We start from the raw sequence: 14317 nt of genomic DNA, 5'->3' as shown, positions 1-14317 counted from the left end.
GTCCCGGGATTGGAGTTCTCCGAATCGTCAGCAGGTGACGCTTCATCGGATGGACTCCGTGATCTCTAACTGCATCAGGCAAATATAGCATCCTGCAGACTCTATCTATGGCATGTGGGCTGATAGCATTAGCTTTCCTAGAATCAGGTTGTAATGGATCTGTTCGATCTATGGTTGGCCTTCTTCTATATCTCCACTCCAGCCTTATAAAATTTTATAAAATCTTAATTCCCTCTATTCTAGCAGTATATCACTCACTGCCAGCCATTCTTTTAATTTTGCGTGTTTTCGTTATTTTTGCATCATGTTTTTACCAACTCTAATATCGTCGCTCGTTACTTTACCTGCTGTCCTCGGTGCTGCCCTCACCAGAGATACAGCATGCGTTAACAGCGCCTCCAACAGATCCTGCTGGAGCGATGGCTTCGACATCTCCACCAACTACTACGACTATGTCCCCGACACAGGCGTCACGCGAGAATACTGGTTCAACATCGAAAACACCACCGCAGCCCCCGATGGCGTCGAAATGCCCGTCCAGCTTATCAACGGGTCCTTCCCAGGCCCGACCATCATCGCCGACTGGGGCGACACCGTGGTTGTGCATGTCACCAACTCTCTCCAGACCAACGGCACAGGTCTGCATTTCCATGGTATTCGACAGAACTGGACGGACCAGAATGATGGTGTGCCAAGTATCACGCAATGCCCAATTGCTCCGGGTGACTCGGAAACGTATACGTGGAGGGCTGTTCAGTATGGCACGGGATGGTATCACTCGCACTTTTACGTCCAGGCGTGGGATGGAGTGTTTGGTGGGATCCGCATCAATGGCCCTGCTACGGCTAATTATGATGTTGATTTGGGTCATATTTTCTTGAATGACTGGTATCATGTATGTCTTCTTCAGTCTCTGTATGATTTATTCTAACTCTCTCCAGCAAACGGCAGATGAACTCGTTCTTCAGGCCGCAACAGGCGGACCTCCAACAGCCCCCAACGGCCTGATCAACGGAACAAACACGTACAACGACACGCTGGGATCCCGATTCGAAACCGTCTTCGAAGCAAACACGCGATACCGCATTCGCCTCGTCAACGCAGCAGCAGACAACCACTTCCGATTCACCATCGACAACCACACCCTCGAAGTCATCGCCAACGACTTCGTCCCCATCGTCCCCTACAACACCACCACCCTCAGCATCGGCATGGGCCAACGCTACGACATCATCGTCACATCCAAAGACCTCACCACCGGCAACTTCTGGCTCCGCGCAATCCCCCAAGAAGCCTGCTCCGAGACCGACGCCGTCGACAACGTCAAGGGCATCATCCGCTACGACAACTCATCTACCACAGACCCCACTACATCCGCATACAGCTACACAGACTCCTGCGCCGACGAATCCCCCTCAAACCTCGTCCCGTACCTCGCCATCAACGCCTCCGACACATACACCTTCACCGAAGACGAAAAAGTCACCGTGGGCGTCACTGAAAACGCCCTCCTCTGGAAAATGAACAAGACCTCCTTCCGCACCCAATGGGAGTACCCGACTCTCCTCCAAGTAGCCGAACACAACAGCACCTGGAAAACGAAACAGAATGTCGTCCATCTCCCCGACGCCGATCAGTGGGTGTATATGCTCGTTCACTCGCCCTTTGCGCAGGACCACCCCATGCACCTCCACGGTCATGACTTTTGGGTTCTGCAATCGGGGTATGGGGAATTCGATTCGTCGCAGACGGATAGTTTGACGCTGGTTAATGCGCCCCGGAGAGATGTCGCTATGATGCCTGCTAGTGGGTATTTGGTGATTGCGTTCAAGACGAATAACCCCGGTGCTTGGCTTATGCATTGTCATATCGCATGGCATACGTCTGAGGGCTTTGCGGTGCAGATCCTCGAGCGACAATCAGAGATCACGATCGATGAGGACCGGCTTAACTCGACTTGTGCTAATTGGCAGAAGTTTGTCGTCAAGGATGACCTTACCCAGTATGATTCGGGTGTATAGGTGTGATATAAACTGTGATATCTTATATATCTCTTTGCGCTCTTTAACAAGACAGTGCAAAATAATGTATAAACGGCCAATTTGGTCACGAAACTCCCTTATACACACTTCGCTCTATGAACTATATGACCACTGTCTGGACATACTTGACACCAGCAGATTAATCAACCAAAGAAATAGCCCTCTGCAAAACATCACGATCATTCCGAAAACTTAACCTCTCCACTGCCTCCTCCAACGGAAAAAACTCAGCCGTAAACTCCTCCTCCCCTCCACTCCCCCCAGATTCAGGAACAACACCCTCATCCAGCGCCGCAACATACCACCAAATAATCTTAACCCCATCCCCACCCAACTCCCGCATCGTAACCATAAACGGCTCCGTCAGATCCGCATACTCGCGAGGCTCATCCGGCACGTGTCCCCGTTCATCGAGTGGAGGGGCACGCGTATGCATTCTGACAGGGTGAAGGCGTGCTTTATACCCCGTCTCCTCGCGGACCTCGCGGATGGCAGCTTCGTGTCGAGATTCTCCGCAGTTGCGACGGCCCTTTGCGAGGAGCCATTCGTTTTTCGGGTGATAGTGGATTAGGCAAACGGTTTTGGGGGCGGTGGAGAGGTTGAAGAGGATTGCGCCGCAGCTTTCGACGAATTGGGTGGATGGGTATTGTTTGGTTGGGTTGGGGGAGGTTGCCATGGTGTATGGGTCGTGATGGTTACAGATGATGGTTTGATTTACTATGGAGGGTGGAAAAGTATTTGACTGGCTGAACTCTAGGCATCAGCCCCTCATTACATAAACGAGCTTAATTTTCAGCTAAAATTGGAGTAGATTTGAGAATAAATAAGCATACACCCTGCCTCTCATGTCGGTTGTAAGTAGACCACAAAGCAGTGCAGTAAACAAGTCATTGATATGCAATCAAAACACCGTATATCAATAATATTATTCAAGAGATTCTCTCTGGCGATGTGCCAACGACAGGTTCTCATGTCCGGAAAAGGTTGTCATCAGTTGTCGTAGTATATTCGATGAATCCACATGTGCCACGAATATAAAAGCCGGCTGGCTCATCTGCTGGAAGCATCGTCCAGATTTCAACAGGCATGCTCACAATAAGAAGCCCTGAGCACTTGAATGCTGCTTCGATCTTGACGTTCATCCCTAGTATGCCCGAGTTCCAATGCTCAAGATCAGGTTCCCTCGGCTCATCACAAATCCTGATTACCAACAAGACTCGGTGCTAGGGCAAAATCATTTCGAGAAGAATCCTTGTGTTTACCTATCCTACGAGAAACAAAAACAGAATTACAATCACTCTACTGATCGGATAGTGGAAGAATTGGGAAATTGAACATTCTTATCCATTGCACTACTGCTTTTTTTCACCAGTAACTAGTGGCCTGGTGGTAAAACCCCGGCGTTGCAGCCTGGCCATGAAGCCGGCATCTTATCTCAGAAAAAAAACCCTCTTGGGGGAAAAAAATTTATTCGCGCATTTGCGCATCTTGTCTCCCTTCTTCCTTGGGCTCACGATTACTGCAATCAATTCATGTTAGAAATTCACTTGAAGAGACAAAAGAGTACTCACTATTGCAGTCGCTCCATTGCTGCTGCGCTAGAATGTAAAAGATCTATTAGCAACATGAACAGCCACGTAAGATGATTATACTAACAGCTGATTTGGGTCCACCTGCTGCAGTTGAGCCACGAGGGCATCAACCTGCCAGTTAGGACCTGCGGCTTGACCAGCCGGAGCCGGGGCCGCGTTGTTGGCCGCAGCTTCAGGTTGCTGGGCGTTTTGGCGTCTCTCCGGGGCCTGCTTTGCAAAATGTTAGAGCTGGTTTTCCAAGTTCAAATTACCTGGTCTGGATGGACGAACCTGCTGGTCAGGAGGGGCTTGCTGGCCGTGAATGCCTCCACGACCACCCCAGTGACCCTGGCCACCACCCCGATGACCACCTCTGGCGATGAGCTCCTGTTATTGCTCCAGTGTCAGTGCAATTCAGCCATGTTGCAAGAGGATTGGTCTACCTGTTAGAACGCTCGCCCTTCTCTCATCCTGCTGTAAGTAAGCCAGCAGTGTCGCGCCCAATGGCCCCATTTGTCGCACACAGTGCAGTACCTACTTCGGTTTCTCTAGTCCCGTAGAATATCTGTGGTCAGCGCTGTAGTTTTCAGAATTAGGGAGTCTCTACCAACCTTCCTGATACCACCACGACCGGGACCCCCGCCACGACCACCGCCACGACCACCGCGACCACCGCCAGGAGGAGGTGGAGGAGGCTGGTTGGCAGCAGCAGCAGCAACAGGGGCTTGAGTGTCGTTGTTTTGTTCCATTTTTGCTGGAATCTATGACAGTTTCTGACGGTGGGAGGGAGGGGGGAGAGGAGGGAAGAGGAGGGAAAATAGAAGACAAGTTAGGGCTGTGTGAAAACTTCGCTAATCAGTCAATCTCGCACATCCAATCAGCCCTCTAGATCAGGCCTGTCTCGCTAATCAGGGGGAGGGGGGGTTGACAGGCCTCGCTAATCAGTCGAACAGGACTCGCTTAGGAACATCTCATTCACTCGAATGGCTCAGAGGGCCTGTGTTCTGCTCTGTACGTACGCTATGGTATACATTTCTGATTTAATCCTTATTCTCCCTTTTCGCCAGTTCCATAGGCCTTGCAAAATATATTATGATAAAGCTGTTCGTAAAATGGTCTCACTAAAGATTGATACTGGAAATCTCAAATACACAATGATCTGGAATATCTGCCAAGGTTTTATATTAGTCGGAATGATCAGGGGCCCACTCCGAAAGGGCCGGACCTTCTAGTGCGTAGTGCTTGTTTTTGCTTAAAATTAGGGACAGCCACCAAGACTTGGTGCACACTGTTCTTAGTGAATAAAAGACCCAATCACTGTAAACATAAAAATACGGATAGTTTGCTTTGAAATAGTTTTGGCAGCTTGTTGAACCGGATAGTTAGTCAATAACTTCCAAAATGTGCATAATTTTCTGGGGGGGAACATCCAATGGGATTTGTATGGTTTGGTATTACTCTGCAGATAGCTTATAGGGTTAGCGATACAAAGAAAACGTGCTTCAGGTTGAACACTTGCGCTGTATTTCAATTGAAGGTGTATAATATAAAGCCAGTAGAGCTAGGTCATATCGAATTGTACCTAGAAACCGTTGGATTGAGTATTGAATTGTGTGGCGAGTCTCGTCGGTGGTAGTAGCAATTGCCCATATAGGAAAGCCCAAAAAGACGCGATTGTCGTGCCAGAAGTCTTTGCATCTTCTCTTCCTCCTGCACTTCCTTTCCATGGCTTTACCCCCACCTCCTTCTCCGTCTTCTATTAGCATCACGAAGTGTTGATCAACGTCTAAAATGTCTTCTACATTCTTTCAGAATGTGCCTTCTGATACACATGAATGGGAACAAGCAGCAATTGCTGCAAGAGTCTTAGGTAGGTCACCGAAGTTTTTCAAACGCTTTCAATCTGGATCAGAGGTCACGCAAAAGCAATTTCTTCTTTACCGCACAATTTGTCTAGCCATCGAGGTACCAGATAGGCTTCGCATCAGCAAGTTCAACTACTTTCGCCTCCGGGACGCCGAGAGAATACTACGAGAATCCATAACATTCCAGAATTATATTCTGGCTATTTCGTTAGGACAGACTCTGGGTTTAGGAGACTTCGGCCTGGTACTAGAGCAACAACTTGAAATAAGGGAAGTTTTGGAAGACCCTATTAAAATGCAGCTGAAACTTACCGAGTTTGATGAATCAATTGTGAACACCAGTTTGATCTATTTCTTGCAGGCTTTGACCAGAACAATCCCTCCAGACACTCCGAATCACCCTAGGTGCAAGTGGAGGCTCAAAAAGATCGCCCTCCGTGCTCACTTTGGAAATGTGAACGGGCAAAATCATGGGTTTGTAGCAATTACTGATGGTCAAATGCAAGATATTACTACCGGTAGAATAAAGGCCATTGGCCAATGCAAAAAGGGTCGCAGGCAAAATCATACACCACAGGTTGACATGCAAGAGGCTTCAGAGCTCGTGGCATTGATTATGGAATACCCTGATGGCAGACTACAGTAAGTATCAACAGCACAAAGCACTGCATCTAGTTCCAATCAAATATAATAACCAATCTCATGGATATAGGCGAGTCATGATATCGCAAGACGGTGATGAGATATACATTACATTTGCCCAGTACGGAACGAACTGGGTGAAACACATTAACTGTCAATCAGTCTTGAGGCCTGGCTTTATGATTCTGAGACGATTTGGACCTTGGAAAATCGGAGACCCTGCCGATATGAAACATCTAGCAACTATTATGCTTACAATCATCCTTGGCTGATTTCTCGGCCAGGATGCAATACCGGTTTTCATTGACCAGGCTAAATCTGCCGGCTTTCTTTTTGCCAGGCTGTAATGCCGGTTTTTTTTTTTTTCTTTCCAGGCCAGCAATACTATGCATAATCAACTCTCCCTGCAGGGATTCGAAGTCCTAGCTCATGTATAGACGATCAAAGCAAATAAGTACAGAACGAATAAATAAAGGATTATTGGCATACCCCATATAATTACAGCTCAGATTGGTAAGTAGGAAAAGTAATATACTTTCATTTCTAGGAATCTTTTTTGAAAGTAGGGTATACTGGACAACCCTTCTTTGGCCATCTTCGTACTTTGGCCAAAGACGTCAGGTGTAGAGCCTCGGGCGGTGTATGTAGTAATAAACTCTACCAATTCCTCTTACTTCCCTCACTTCAACGTCACTTTTAACTCACCCTCGCCCCAAATTTGGGAAACATTACATAGTCGAGGGCTTCAGTCCAATTTAAACCACAAGAGAATAGCGATCACCGACACGGAAACAGTCATAGAACGCTTAAAAAATGCCGGAAACCAGAAGGTCAACTAAACCCAAGGCAAAACAAGATAGGCTAGATTCCCTGCTGCACATGATATTTAGGGCTGAAACCCCTTTCGGTGTACTGGAAGATGGCGGACTGGCAGAGAAGGCCCTGCAAGACAACAACATCAGGCGTATCGCCTTCGATTTCCAGGACCTTGACGTTGAATCCGTCAGATCCAGCCTTGAACCACCTGTTCTCTTCCGTCCCGTGTATTCCTCCGTGGTCGAGGCACATACTGTTATCCCAAGGTTTGCAGACCCCGAAGAAGAAAAGGAACGCACCGGGTTTCGAGATTACGATCCTCCCTCAGACCCAGTCAGAATGGAAGAAGAGCGTTATTGGATTTGGGGGCCCGAGAAATGCGCAAGAAGGGTTACTACGTATTTGAAACGATGGGCCTTTCATTTCTCAAGACATAATTACAATTGGACATGGCTTCTCGATTCCCAGTTGCGGAAAATTTAGTAAGTCTTCTTCTTGTTGTTGTCTTTCTACCCTCCTCCTGTCTCCACGTCAGTGAAAAAGATTCATAACCGTACTAAAGCAAAGGCATCTTTCTCCATAGCATTCCCAATCCATTTTTCGGAATATATGTACAAGGCGCGAAGCACGGATCAGAATGGACGAATGAATGGCTCCACGAATATGAGAAACCAGATGGCAAAGGCGTCTATCCGCATGTTGTTGCCATAGAACTACACTCTCGCAACGGCAACAACGACAGCATCCTTCTGGGCGAGCTATCAACGATAATCCAGGCGATATACAATCGCGTCAACCAAGTCAAGGTCAACGAGAAAGGAGAAGAGATATGGCCTCGACAATATGAGTTTGAGAATGAGAAACGATTTCCTGTATGGATTATGCATACAATGACTTCCCGTCCGTTCTCACGTCCAATCTTGTCATGTACTAACTATCTTCCTACCAGGTGTTGACGATTTCTCTTTTTGGGCCTCAGCATGGACGCATTCTCTATGCTTGTTTGGATGGTGAAGCTTTGGTTATTAGACAATCGCCTATCTATAGCTTTGAGAAAAGAGACACGGCGCCGTGGGATTTCTTCATGCGTATGCTGCTCAGCTTTCCGGTGGAAGAATGACGGCCTGGAAACGAGACCAGGTCACTAGCTTGTCTGGTGTCGTTTCATGCTGCTACTTGGTTGTGATGGTGGAATATATGTGTATCAACAGCGCGGAATTGCGCCGCACTACTCCATGCTCTATAGAAACATTCCAGCCTACACCAAATATTCTACCATACACAGGAAAAATAAAAGTAAATAATTGATTATTAGATGGTATATGCAACAACAAGAACCAGCCAGCTAGCTCTCAGGTTCTGTTCATCATGTTTTTTCTTTTGTCTTGTCAAAATGCCCCGGAGTAGTTATGCAAAATAAAAAAGAAAATGCTGATGATCCGCGCCTCTATCTGCCTGAAATTATCGTCTTGCCGATCATTGCTTTCCATCGTAAGTGAGAAACAAAAGGTCATGAGAAAAAGGAAAAAAGAGATTTTACAACCCATAGTAAGTAAAGAAATGAAGAAAAAGACCCAATCCGAAAAATCCTGCTAAATGTACAGCGCATTAATACATCAAGCTCTGGTTCTCATTAGGTATATGCAACACATGTAGGAGATTAAGATAAAGCACCCCATCCAATTTAAAAGTTGGAAAAGAAAAGAAATCCGAAAATATGGGTCGAGATAGAAGCAGATCACATAACGATACAGTCCCCTTCGTTCTGGTTCTGGGAACGAGAGACGCGGGTCTTTTGCATACGACCTCCCCCCTTCTTGAGATCTTCAAGACGTTCACGGGCCTTGCCGAATCCTTGGGCTATAAGAAAGTTGTTAGTAAAATGCCATCAATTGTCCTAAAAGTAGACTTACCAGCTGCTCGCCAATACCAACGTTTGGCATCTTCCAAATTGGCAGTAACACCGATACCAGTTTCGGTAAAGTAACCCATGGCGTATTCTGCTTTGGAAAGACCTGCACTGGCTGCTTTCCGTGCCCAGAGGTAGGCCTCCGTGTCGCTTTGCTGCAAGTTACCCTCCGATCCGGTAAGATACCATCCACTAAGAGCAAGCTCACTCTGGTGCTCTCCTTGTGCAGCAGCATGAGTGTACCAGATAATACTCTGTCGAGGATCAACAGGGCATCCCATCAAGCCGTACTCGTAGGCAGCACCAAGGCGGAACTGAGAAAATTTGTATCCCAGCTCTGCGGCCTGGTGGAAGAGCTGTCGGGCATACTCTTCATCACGAACGATGATATCATTGCCGCTTGCGTTTCCGTACATGAGCGCAAGCTCGTGGAGTGCATGGGGATTCTCGAAATCGGCACGTTCAGCGGCACGCTTCAACCAAGAGATACCCTCACGAGGGTTCTTAGTCTGCCCCAAAAGTCCTTTGAGCAAGATCATACCCACCTTGTACATGGCAGGCGTGTCTCCATAAGATGCGGCGCGCTTGTACCATTGCACCGCCTTGAACGGATCGCGCTTCGTACCGCCGCCTTCTTCTTGGCCAATTTCACAACACACGGCAACCCGGTAAGCCGACTGCGCATGTCCGTTCTTGGCAGCAGAATGGTATAGATTGAAGGCTTCCTTGTTATCAACTGCCAAACCCAGCTGACCTGAGCCGTAACAGTCTGCCAGGTAGAACTGCGCTTCGGGATAGCCGTTGGATACCAGCTTCTTCACAATCTTGTGGGCATCCAAGACATACTTCTCCCGAGCTTTGGCCTTGGACTTCGGGTCCAGATGAGTTTCATCAACCAACACTGTGGCTGCCTCAACCATCTTCTGCGCGAGCAAAAGCTGCGTCTTGTGGTCCGATTTGTTCTTGGCCATCTGTTGCAATTGCTGAAGCTCCTCGCGTGTGACGGGGGCAGGAGGTACCGGTTCGGCAACATGAACTTGCGGGGCAGCAGTGGGGGGAGCTGCGTTGTTCGGAGCATTGTTGTATTGTCGGACCGGTGCAGGCTTGCCTTGATCAAGGCCAGGACGGAAGGGAACAGGGTGATGGGGAAGAGCGTCGGGGTTCTGCTGTGGATCCATGGCCTCTCTCTCATTGGCCGGGCTGCGTTGTTCATTTGCATATTGAGGGTTATTCATCCGGTATGGCTGAGGAGGACCGTTGCTGCGGATGGAACCCTGTTGTCCCATAGGATAGCCGCCCCGGTTATCAGGGTATCCCGCCATTGGTGCTCCTTGACTTTGATAATCTCCATACGGATCGGCAGTTGCGTATCCCATGTTTTCTTTAGGCGGGGGTGCTGGTGACTCTCCGGGAAGATCGAACTGGAATCCGGCAGTTGCGAATTGGCTCGGCTCAGTTGGGGAGCGGAGACTTCGTTGGGACTCTGAATGCTGGAGATCACCACTAGGTCGCGGGTTGTATGCGGCGTAACCTCCTGGAGAATCTGGGAAAACGGGTGTTTTCGTTTTCGGTGTCTCTAATCCAAGTACATCATCAATCCCGCCCTTTCCTCCATCGGGCATAGCATCGAAGTTGGGCATATCGGGGTCATCCGCAGCCGATCCGTAATAGCTGTCCAAGAGATCATCGGTATCATGATTTTCGTGGGAATCACGGCCCGGTTCAACGGGTGGGGGGCCACGACCCGGCCGGTAGCCTCCAGAAGTACCTGGTCTAGATGGTGGGTAATCCGGCCCTGACATTGGAAAACCGGGGTCCTGATAGGTCGCCTGTCCGGGGTAAACTGGTTTCCCAACGGGCGGTCCAACTGGTGGTGCTGCAATAGGCATCGTCGCACTCCGACTGACAGGCGGCATTGGCGGCGGGCCATTAGGGTCGGTATACGCCATTCGATCAGAGCCTGGGCCCGGGCGTCCTGCGCTGGTCGACCTAATAGGGACAGGGCCACCAGGGGGGTATGGTCCTCTGCCCCGGCCGGGAGAACCTGGCGCTCGGTCTGGTCGTCTTCCATTCGATGTATGTGGGCGTTCCGGAGCTCTTCCAGGGCCATTGATATCCATGGCTGCCATCCCCCTCTCCACGCTACCTGGTACTGATGGACGACGCTGCCCTCTGGGAGGAGGTCCTCCTGGGGGGAAGTTGGGGAAAGGATTGTCCCAGCCCATTCTCTCGCCTCCGGGCGGTGGTTGGCGCTGCGGAGCTAGACGATCATCAGCATTCTCAATCTGGCCGTTGAGCATGGTTAATTGTACTCACGCGGTCTCATACCACCCCGCGGGGGCGGTCTTCTACCTGCCGGAGCACCACGTCGAGCATCGGGAGGTGGTCGTCCATATGCATAGTTTCGGTCGTAAGGGTCCATTGGGGGCCCGTAACCTCCGCGAGGGGGTCGGGGTTGTCCTCGCGGAGGACCATAAGATCGCGGACTCGCATAGTCGTTACGGTATCCAGATCCATCATCATAAGCACCATCGCCTTGCTGGTAAGCCTGATTATCATATCCGTAATCGTATCCCTGATCGTAGGCATCTGGGGGCGGTCCGTAGGCCTGCGGAGGAGGGCGAGCGCCGTAGCTCCTGACCGGAGGAGGCCTCTGCGCAGGGCGCTGTTGATACGCCATGACACGTTGGTTGTTGACGCCGTCTGTTGAATTTCCTATTTATTTCCCTGGTGTTTGTTTGCTTCTCACCCAAGCCGTCTTGGACCGTTTGTAGTTGTTTGCGACGTTAAGGAACTCCCTGAACACACTATATTGTCGAGTCAGTCCAGGGATCAAACGAAGGACGATAATTGGGAACAGCACACAGGCGCGTCCGAGTGAAAGCTTACGGAGGCCTGAAAGAATGTCACAACACGAGAGTTTGCCAGGCGCATCGAATAAATGCAGCTGTCAGATCGATCATGTGCCCTTTTTTTATTTCTCCTCACGATCGCTGAAGGGATGACAGCATTGTCAGCAGGGAGATTGTGGCGCAAAAAGGGCTGGCCGCCAAACTCCAAGCGCGCGAACTAGTGCTGTTACAGGGAGAAGAGAAGAAGAAAGCAGACTCACAGCACAGAAGAAGTCCTAATCAATAGGAACTCCCTGGAAGAAAATAAAGGAAAGCAAGTGCCGTCGCGACCGCAAAATAAGGCCAGGCCGTTGAAAAAGAAAGTTCCGACGGGAGTTTTGCGGGTGAAAGAACCCCAAGCGTTGGAGAAGGAGGGGAGGGGAAAGAAGATTAAAGGAGGAGAGAAATTAGCAGTGCAGGATAAGATTAAGGAACAAAATAAAATAACGATGGGCCGGTTGGTGTTTCTTTTTCAAATGAACAGAAAAATCTGCAGTGAAGATCCGTCGATGTGAATGTGAATGTGAATTTCGTCTCTATGTATCTCATCGCACTCTACATCTCCGGAGGATTTTCTTTTTCTGTCCAAGTGGGCAATCAAATGTCATCATTTTTTCTACTTCTCCATAAAACCCTTTGACCGTTTGTATCGCATCCAAAATGCCGAGACAGCTGGTAGTGGACCTCGCAGTCTATACAGAATCACGGGTCAACCAAGGAACGGGGTAATTTCCATTCTGATGCTTCCATGATTCTCTTGTCTTTTATTTTTAGTGTCTGTCTGTCTGCACCTGGAGTATCTGTCTGTAGCCCTGTAGGCTGTCTGTGCCTGATGATCAGGGGTTCGCGATGATACGAGTACGAAGCCTGTAACAATCCCCTGCATCCGACGGTTGGTCTGTGTTCTCCATCTCAACTGTTGTTTTGTTTGGGAGTTGGATATAATGCACATGCAGCTGTCATTCAATTCCAATCATCCATTACATAGCAATAAACTCTAACAATCACAAACCTCTCAGCGCTGGATTGATTCAAAATGATCATTCTGCATCCTGCGAGGAGCTTCTCTCTCCTTGCCGCTGCAAATCCATTCATTTCCTTCATCTCCGAATCAACCATCTGTAACTGAACTGCAACTGCAATTCCCCCTCCGTGCGACCCGGTCGGTCTGTAAAAAAACCGTTCTGCCTTGGTTCCTGAAAGAGAAGTACGGCACGATGATCGTTTAGCTTTTTTTGCCCTTAATTTATCTCTTGGAAATTCCTCAAAATGGCATCGTATCCATTGGCGTAGGTTGGACTGTACCACTGTAGCCTGTCCCGGTTATCCCCAGTTGTACCTGTGTCACTACATATTCTGGTAGACTAAAGGAAACTGTCTCAAACACATGAGATGCGATTCAAATAAAGAAATCAAAGACGTCACATCCAGGGCAAATGTAAGCAAAAACAAAAACTAGTGTCAAATCCCAGTGGAGCAACTTCTGAAGCCGATTTGAAACTTCAGAAATCACAAACTGAAGAAAAAAGAAAAAAGACGCACCGCCACTTTTGCCTTGCCGCGCTAAGCCGCACCAAGCCACAATTTCGGTCGCCCGCCGAAACCTCCGAAATAATTGCGATGGGATGATGGTTTGATGATGCTACTCGATTAACTGCGTCTAATTCAATCTACGAGGAGTGTATCATAGCTTGATACGCATACAGATACAACGACAAATCCATACACCCCACGTTTCAGCCTCCATCTGACCTCATTCATCCCCTCCTCTCCACTCAAATCACTCTCATTACACACCTCCGATTCCGATCCGTCCATCATGTCTCGCGCCGGAACCTGGTTCAAGATGCTGGGAGCGTATGTCACCCTTACACCCATGAAGTACCATTGCTAATGCCATATCCAATAGAGGTATCGTAATCTGCGTCGGCGGTCCAGCATTCGTGCAATCCATCCGCCCCTCCGACGAAGAGCTATTCAAACGATACAACAAAGACCTCCAAAAACGCAGTCTGGAAGAGGGGGACCGCCGCGCACAGGAATTCGACGATTATGTGAATCGGTTAAAGCAGTGGTCGAAGTCGGATAAGTCGAGTATGTTTGTTTCCGGCTTCTTATATATATTTGAGGGTGTGAGTGTGTTATGGGTGGGTGTTAACGGTTCACAGTCTGGGTCGCAGCACAGGAACAGGAAGACTTGAGACGCTCGCAGGTTGATACATCGGCGTCGCAGGGTAAAGAAGAAGCGAGGATACAACGTGAGGAGATGCGCAAGGAATTGCTCGGTGAGAAATGAGTCAGCTATCTAAGTTGATGTTATGTTCTTGGAGATATCATATCCGACCCATGGCGTCTATCAAGCGACGGTGAAGAAGGAACGGATGCCCACCGTGGTCTTCCTCATACTGTATTTATACCTATGTTCACGGCCATTGCTTGAGGGCATCTCATGCTGAAATGACTGGGAGTATGGACGTACTATTGGGACTCGTTCATGTCTATAAAATGATCTATTGTATAATAAATGACACACCACTACTATTACGACATGGTCTTGATATTCTCACACATTAGACCGCTC

General features: G+C 48.8%; 7 protein-coding genes across 7 annotated transcripts; 4 read left to right on the top strand and 3 right to left on the bottom strand.

Annotated features, from left to right (window-relative positions):
- Positions 1–153: 153 nt before the first annotated feature.
- Positions 154–2101, top strand: ASPWEDRAFT_734450 (multicopper oxidase; the record flags this gene model as incomplete). The annotated part of the gene is made up of 3 exons (XM_040839333.1): positions 154–173; positions 418–895; positions 942–2101. The coding sequence occupies 3 exons, from the start codon at positions 154–156 to the stop codon at positions 2019–2021; spliced, it is 1578 nt and encodes a 525-aa protein (XP_040691936.1). The 3' UTR covers positions 2022–2101.
- Positions 2016–2738, bottom strand: ASPWEDRAFT_35880 (uncharacterized protein). Its single transcript, XM_040834320.1, has one exon. The coding sequence runs from the start codon at positions 2716–2718 to the stop codon at positions 2182–2184; it is 537 nt and encodes a 178-aa protein (XP_040691935.1). The 5' UTR covers positions 2719–2738; the 3' UTR covers positions 2016–2181.
- Positions 2739–3460: 722 nt separating this feature from the next.
- On the bottom strand, positions 3461–4362 carry ASPWEDRAFT_65322 (uncharacterized protein; the record flags this gene model as incomplete). Its single annotated transcript, XM_040838783.1, has 5 exons — positions 3461–3561; positions 3614–3640; positions 3699–3844; positions 3905–4000; positions 4225–4362. The coding sequence occupies 5 exons, from the start codon at positions 4360–4362 to the stop codon at positions 3510–3512; spliced, it is 459 nt and encodes a 152-aa protein (XP_040691934.1). The 3' UTR covers positions 3461–3509.
- A 1042-nt stretch (positions 4363–5404) lies between these two features.
- On the top strand, positions 5405–6661 carry ASPWEDRAFT_734444 (uncharacterized protein; the record flags this gene model as incomplete). Its single annotated transcript, XM_040839332.1, has 2 exons — positions 5405–6120; positions 6191–6661. The coding sequence occupies 2 exons, from the start codon at positions 5405–5407 to the stop codon at positions 6390–6392; spliced, it is 918 nt and encodes a 305-aa protein (XP_040691933.1). The 3' UTR covers positions 6393–6661.
- Positions 6662–6832: 171 nt separating this feature from the next.
- On the top strand, positions 6833–8209 carry ASPWEDRAFT_35879 (uncharacterized protein). The gene is made up of 3 exons (XM_040834319.1): positions 6833–7418; positions 7520–7808; positions 7886–8209. The coding sequence occupies exons 1-3, from the start codon at positions 6934–6936 to the stop codon at positions 8054–8056; spliced, it is 945 nt and encodes a 314-aa protein (XP_040691932.1). The 5' UTR covers positions 6833–6933; the 3' UTR covers positions 8057–8209.
- Positions 8210–8228: 19 nt separating this feature from the next.
- On the bottom strand, positions 8229–11720 carry ASPWEDRAFT_148382 (putative chitin synthase activator (Chs3)). The gene is made up of 3 exons (XM_040829551.1): positions 11162–11720; positions 8850–11105; positions 8229–8796 (listed from the first exon to the last, which is right to left on the bottom strand). Exons 1-3 carry the CDS (start codon positions 11523–11525, stop codon positions 8675–8677), a joined length of 2742 nt encoding a protein of 913 aa, XP_040691931.1. The 5' UTR covers positions 11526–11720; the 3' UTR covers positions 8229–8674.
- Positions 11721–13509: 1789 nt separating this feature from the next.
- On the top strand, positions 13510–14288 carry ASPWEDRAFT_35873 (uncharacterized protein). Its single transcript, XM_040834318.1, has 3 exons — positions 13510–13593; positions 13646–13830; positions 13905–14288. Exons 1-3 carry the CDS (start codon positions 13556–13558, stop codon positions 14030–14032), a joined length of 351 nt encoding a protein of 116 aa, XP_040691930.1. The 5' UTR covers positions 13510–13555; the 3' UTR covers positions 14033–14288.
- The last annotated feature ends 29 nt before the right edge of the window (positions 14289–14317 follow it).

Source organism: Aspergillus wentii, assembly GCF_001890725.1.
Source record: "Aspergillus wentii DTO 134E9 unplaced genomic scaffold ASPWEscaffold_2, whole genome shotgun sequence".
Classification (NCBI taxonomy): Eukaryota; Fungi; Ascomycota; class Eurotiomycetes; order Eurotiales; family Aspergillaceae; genus Aspergillus; species Aspergillus wentii.
This window is presented reverse-complemented; position numbering and strand designations above follow the sequence as displayed.

Bases quoted from the DNA above. Each gene is read 5' to 3' on its own strand.
- ASPWEDRAFT_148382 (XM_040829551.1), bottom strand. From the start codon at position 11,525: ATGGCGTATCAACAGCGCCCTGCGCAGAGGCCTCCTCCGGTCAGGAGC. The intron at 11,106-11,161 runs GTGAGTACAATT...ATGATCGTCTAG, and splicing joins GCGGGGTGGTATGAGACCGC to CTCCGCAGCGCCAACCACCG. The intron at 8,797-8,849 runs GTAAGTCTACTT...ACTTTCTTATAG, and splicing joins TTGGTATTGGCGAGCAGCTG to CCCAAGGATTCGGCAAGGCC.
- ASPWEDRAFT_35873 (XM_040834318.1), top strand. From the start codon at position 13,556: ATGTCTCGCGCCGGAACCTGGTTCAAGATGCTGGGAGC. The intron at 13,594-13,645 runs GTATGTCACCCT...CATATCCAATAG, and splicing joins TGGTTCAAGATGCTGGGAGC to AGGTATCGTAATCTGCGTCG. The intron at 13,831-13,904 runs GTATGTTTGTTT...AACGGTTCACAG, and splicing joins GTCGAAGTCGGATAAGTCGA to TCTGGGTCGCAGCACAGGAA.
- ASPWEDRAFT_35879 (XM_040834319.1), top strand. From the start codon at position 6,934: ATGCCGGAAACCAGAAGGTCAACTAAACCCAAGGCAAAACAAGATAGG. The intron at 7,419-7,519 runs GTAAGTCTTCTT...CTTTCTCCATAG, and splicing joins TCCCAGTTGCGGAAAATTTA to CATTCCCAATCCATTTTTCG. The intron at 7,809-7,885 runs GTATGGATTATG...TCTTCCTACCAG, and splicing joins AGAATGAGAAACGATTTCCT to GTGTTGACGATTTCTCTTTT.
- ASPWEDRAFT_35880 (XM_040834320.1), bottom strand. From the start codon at position 2,718: ATGGCAACCTCCCCCAACCCAACCAAACAATACCCATCCACCCAATTC.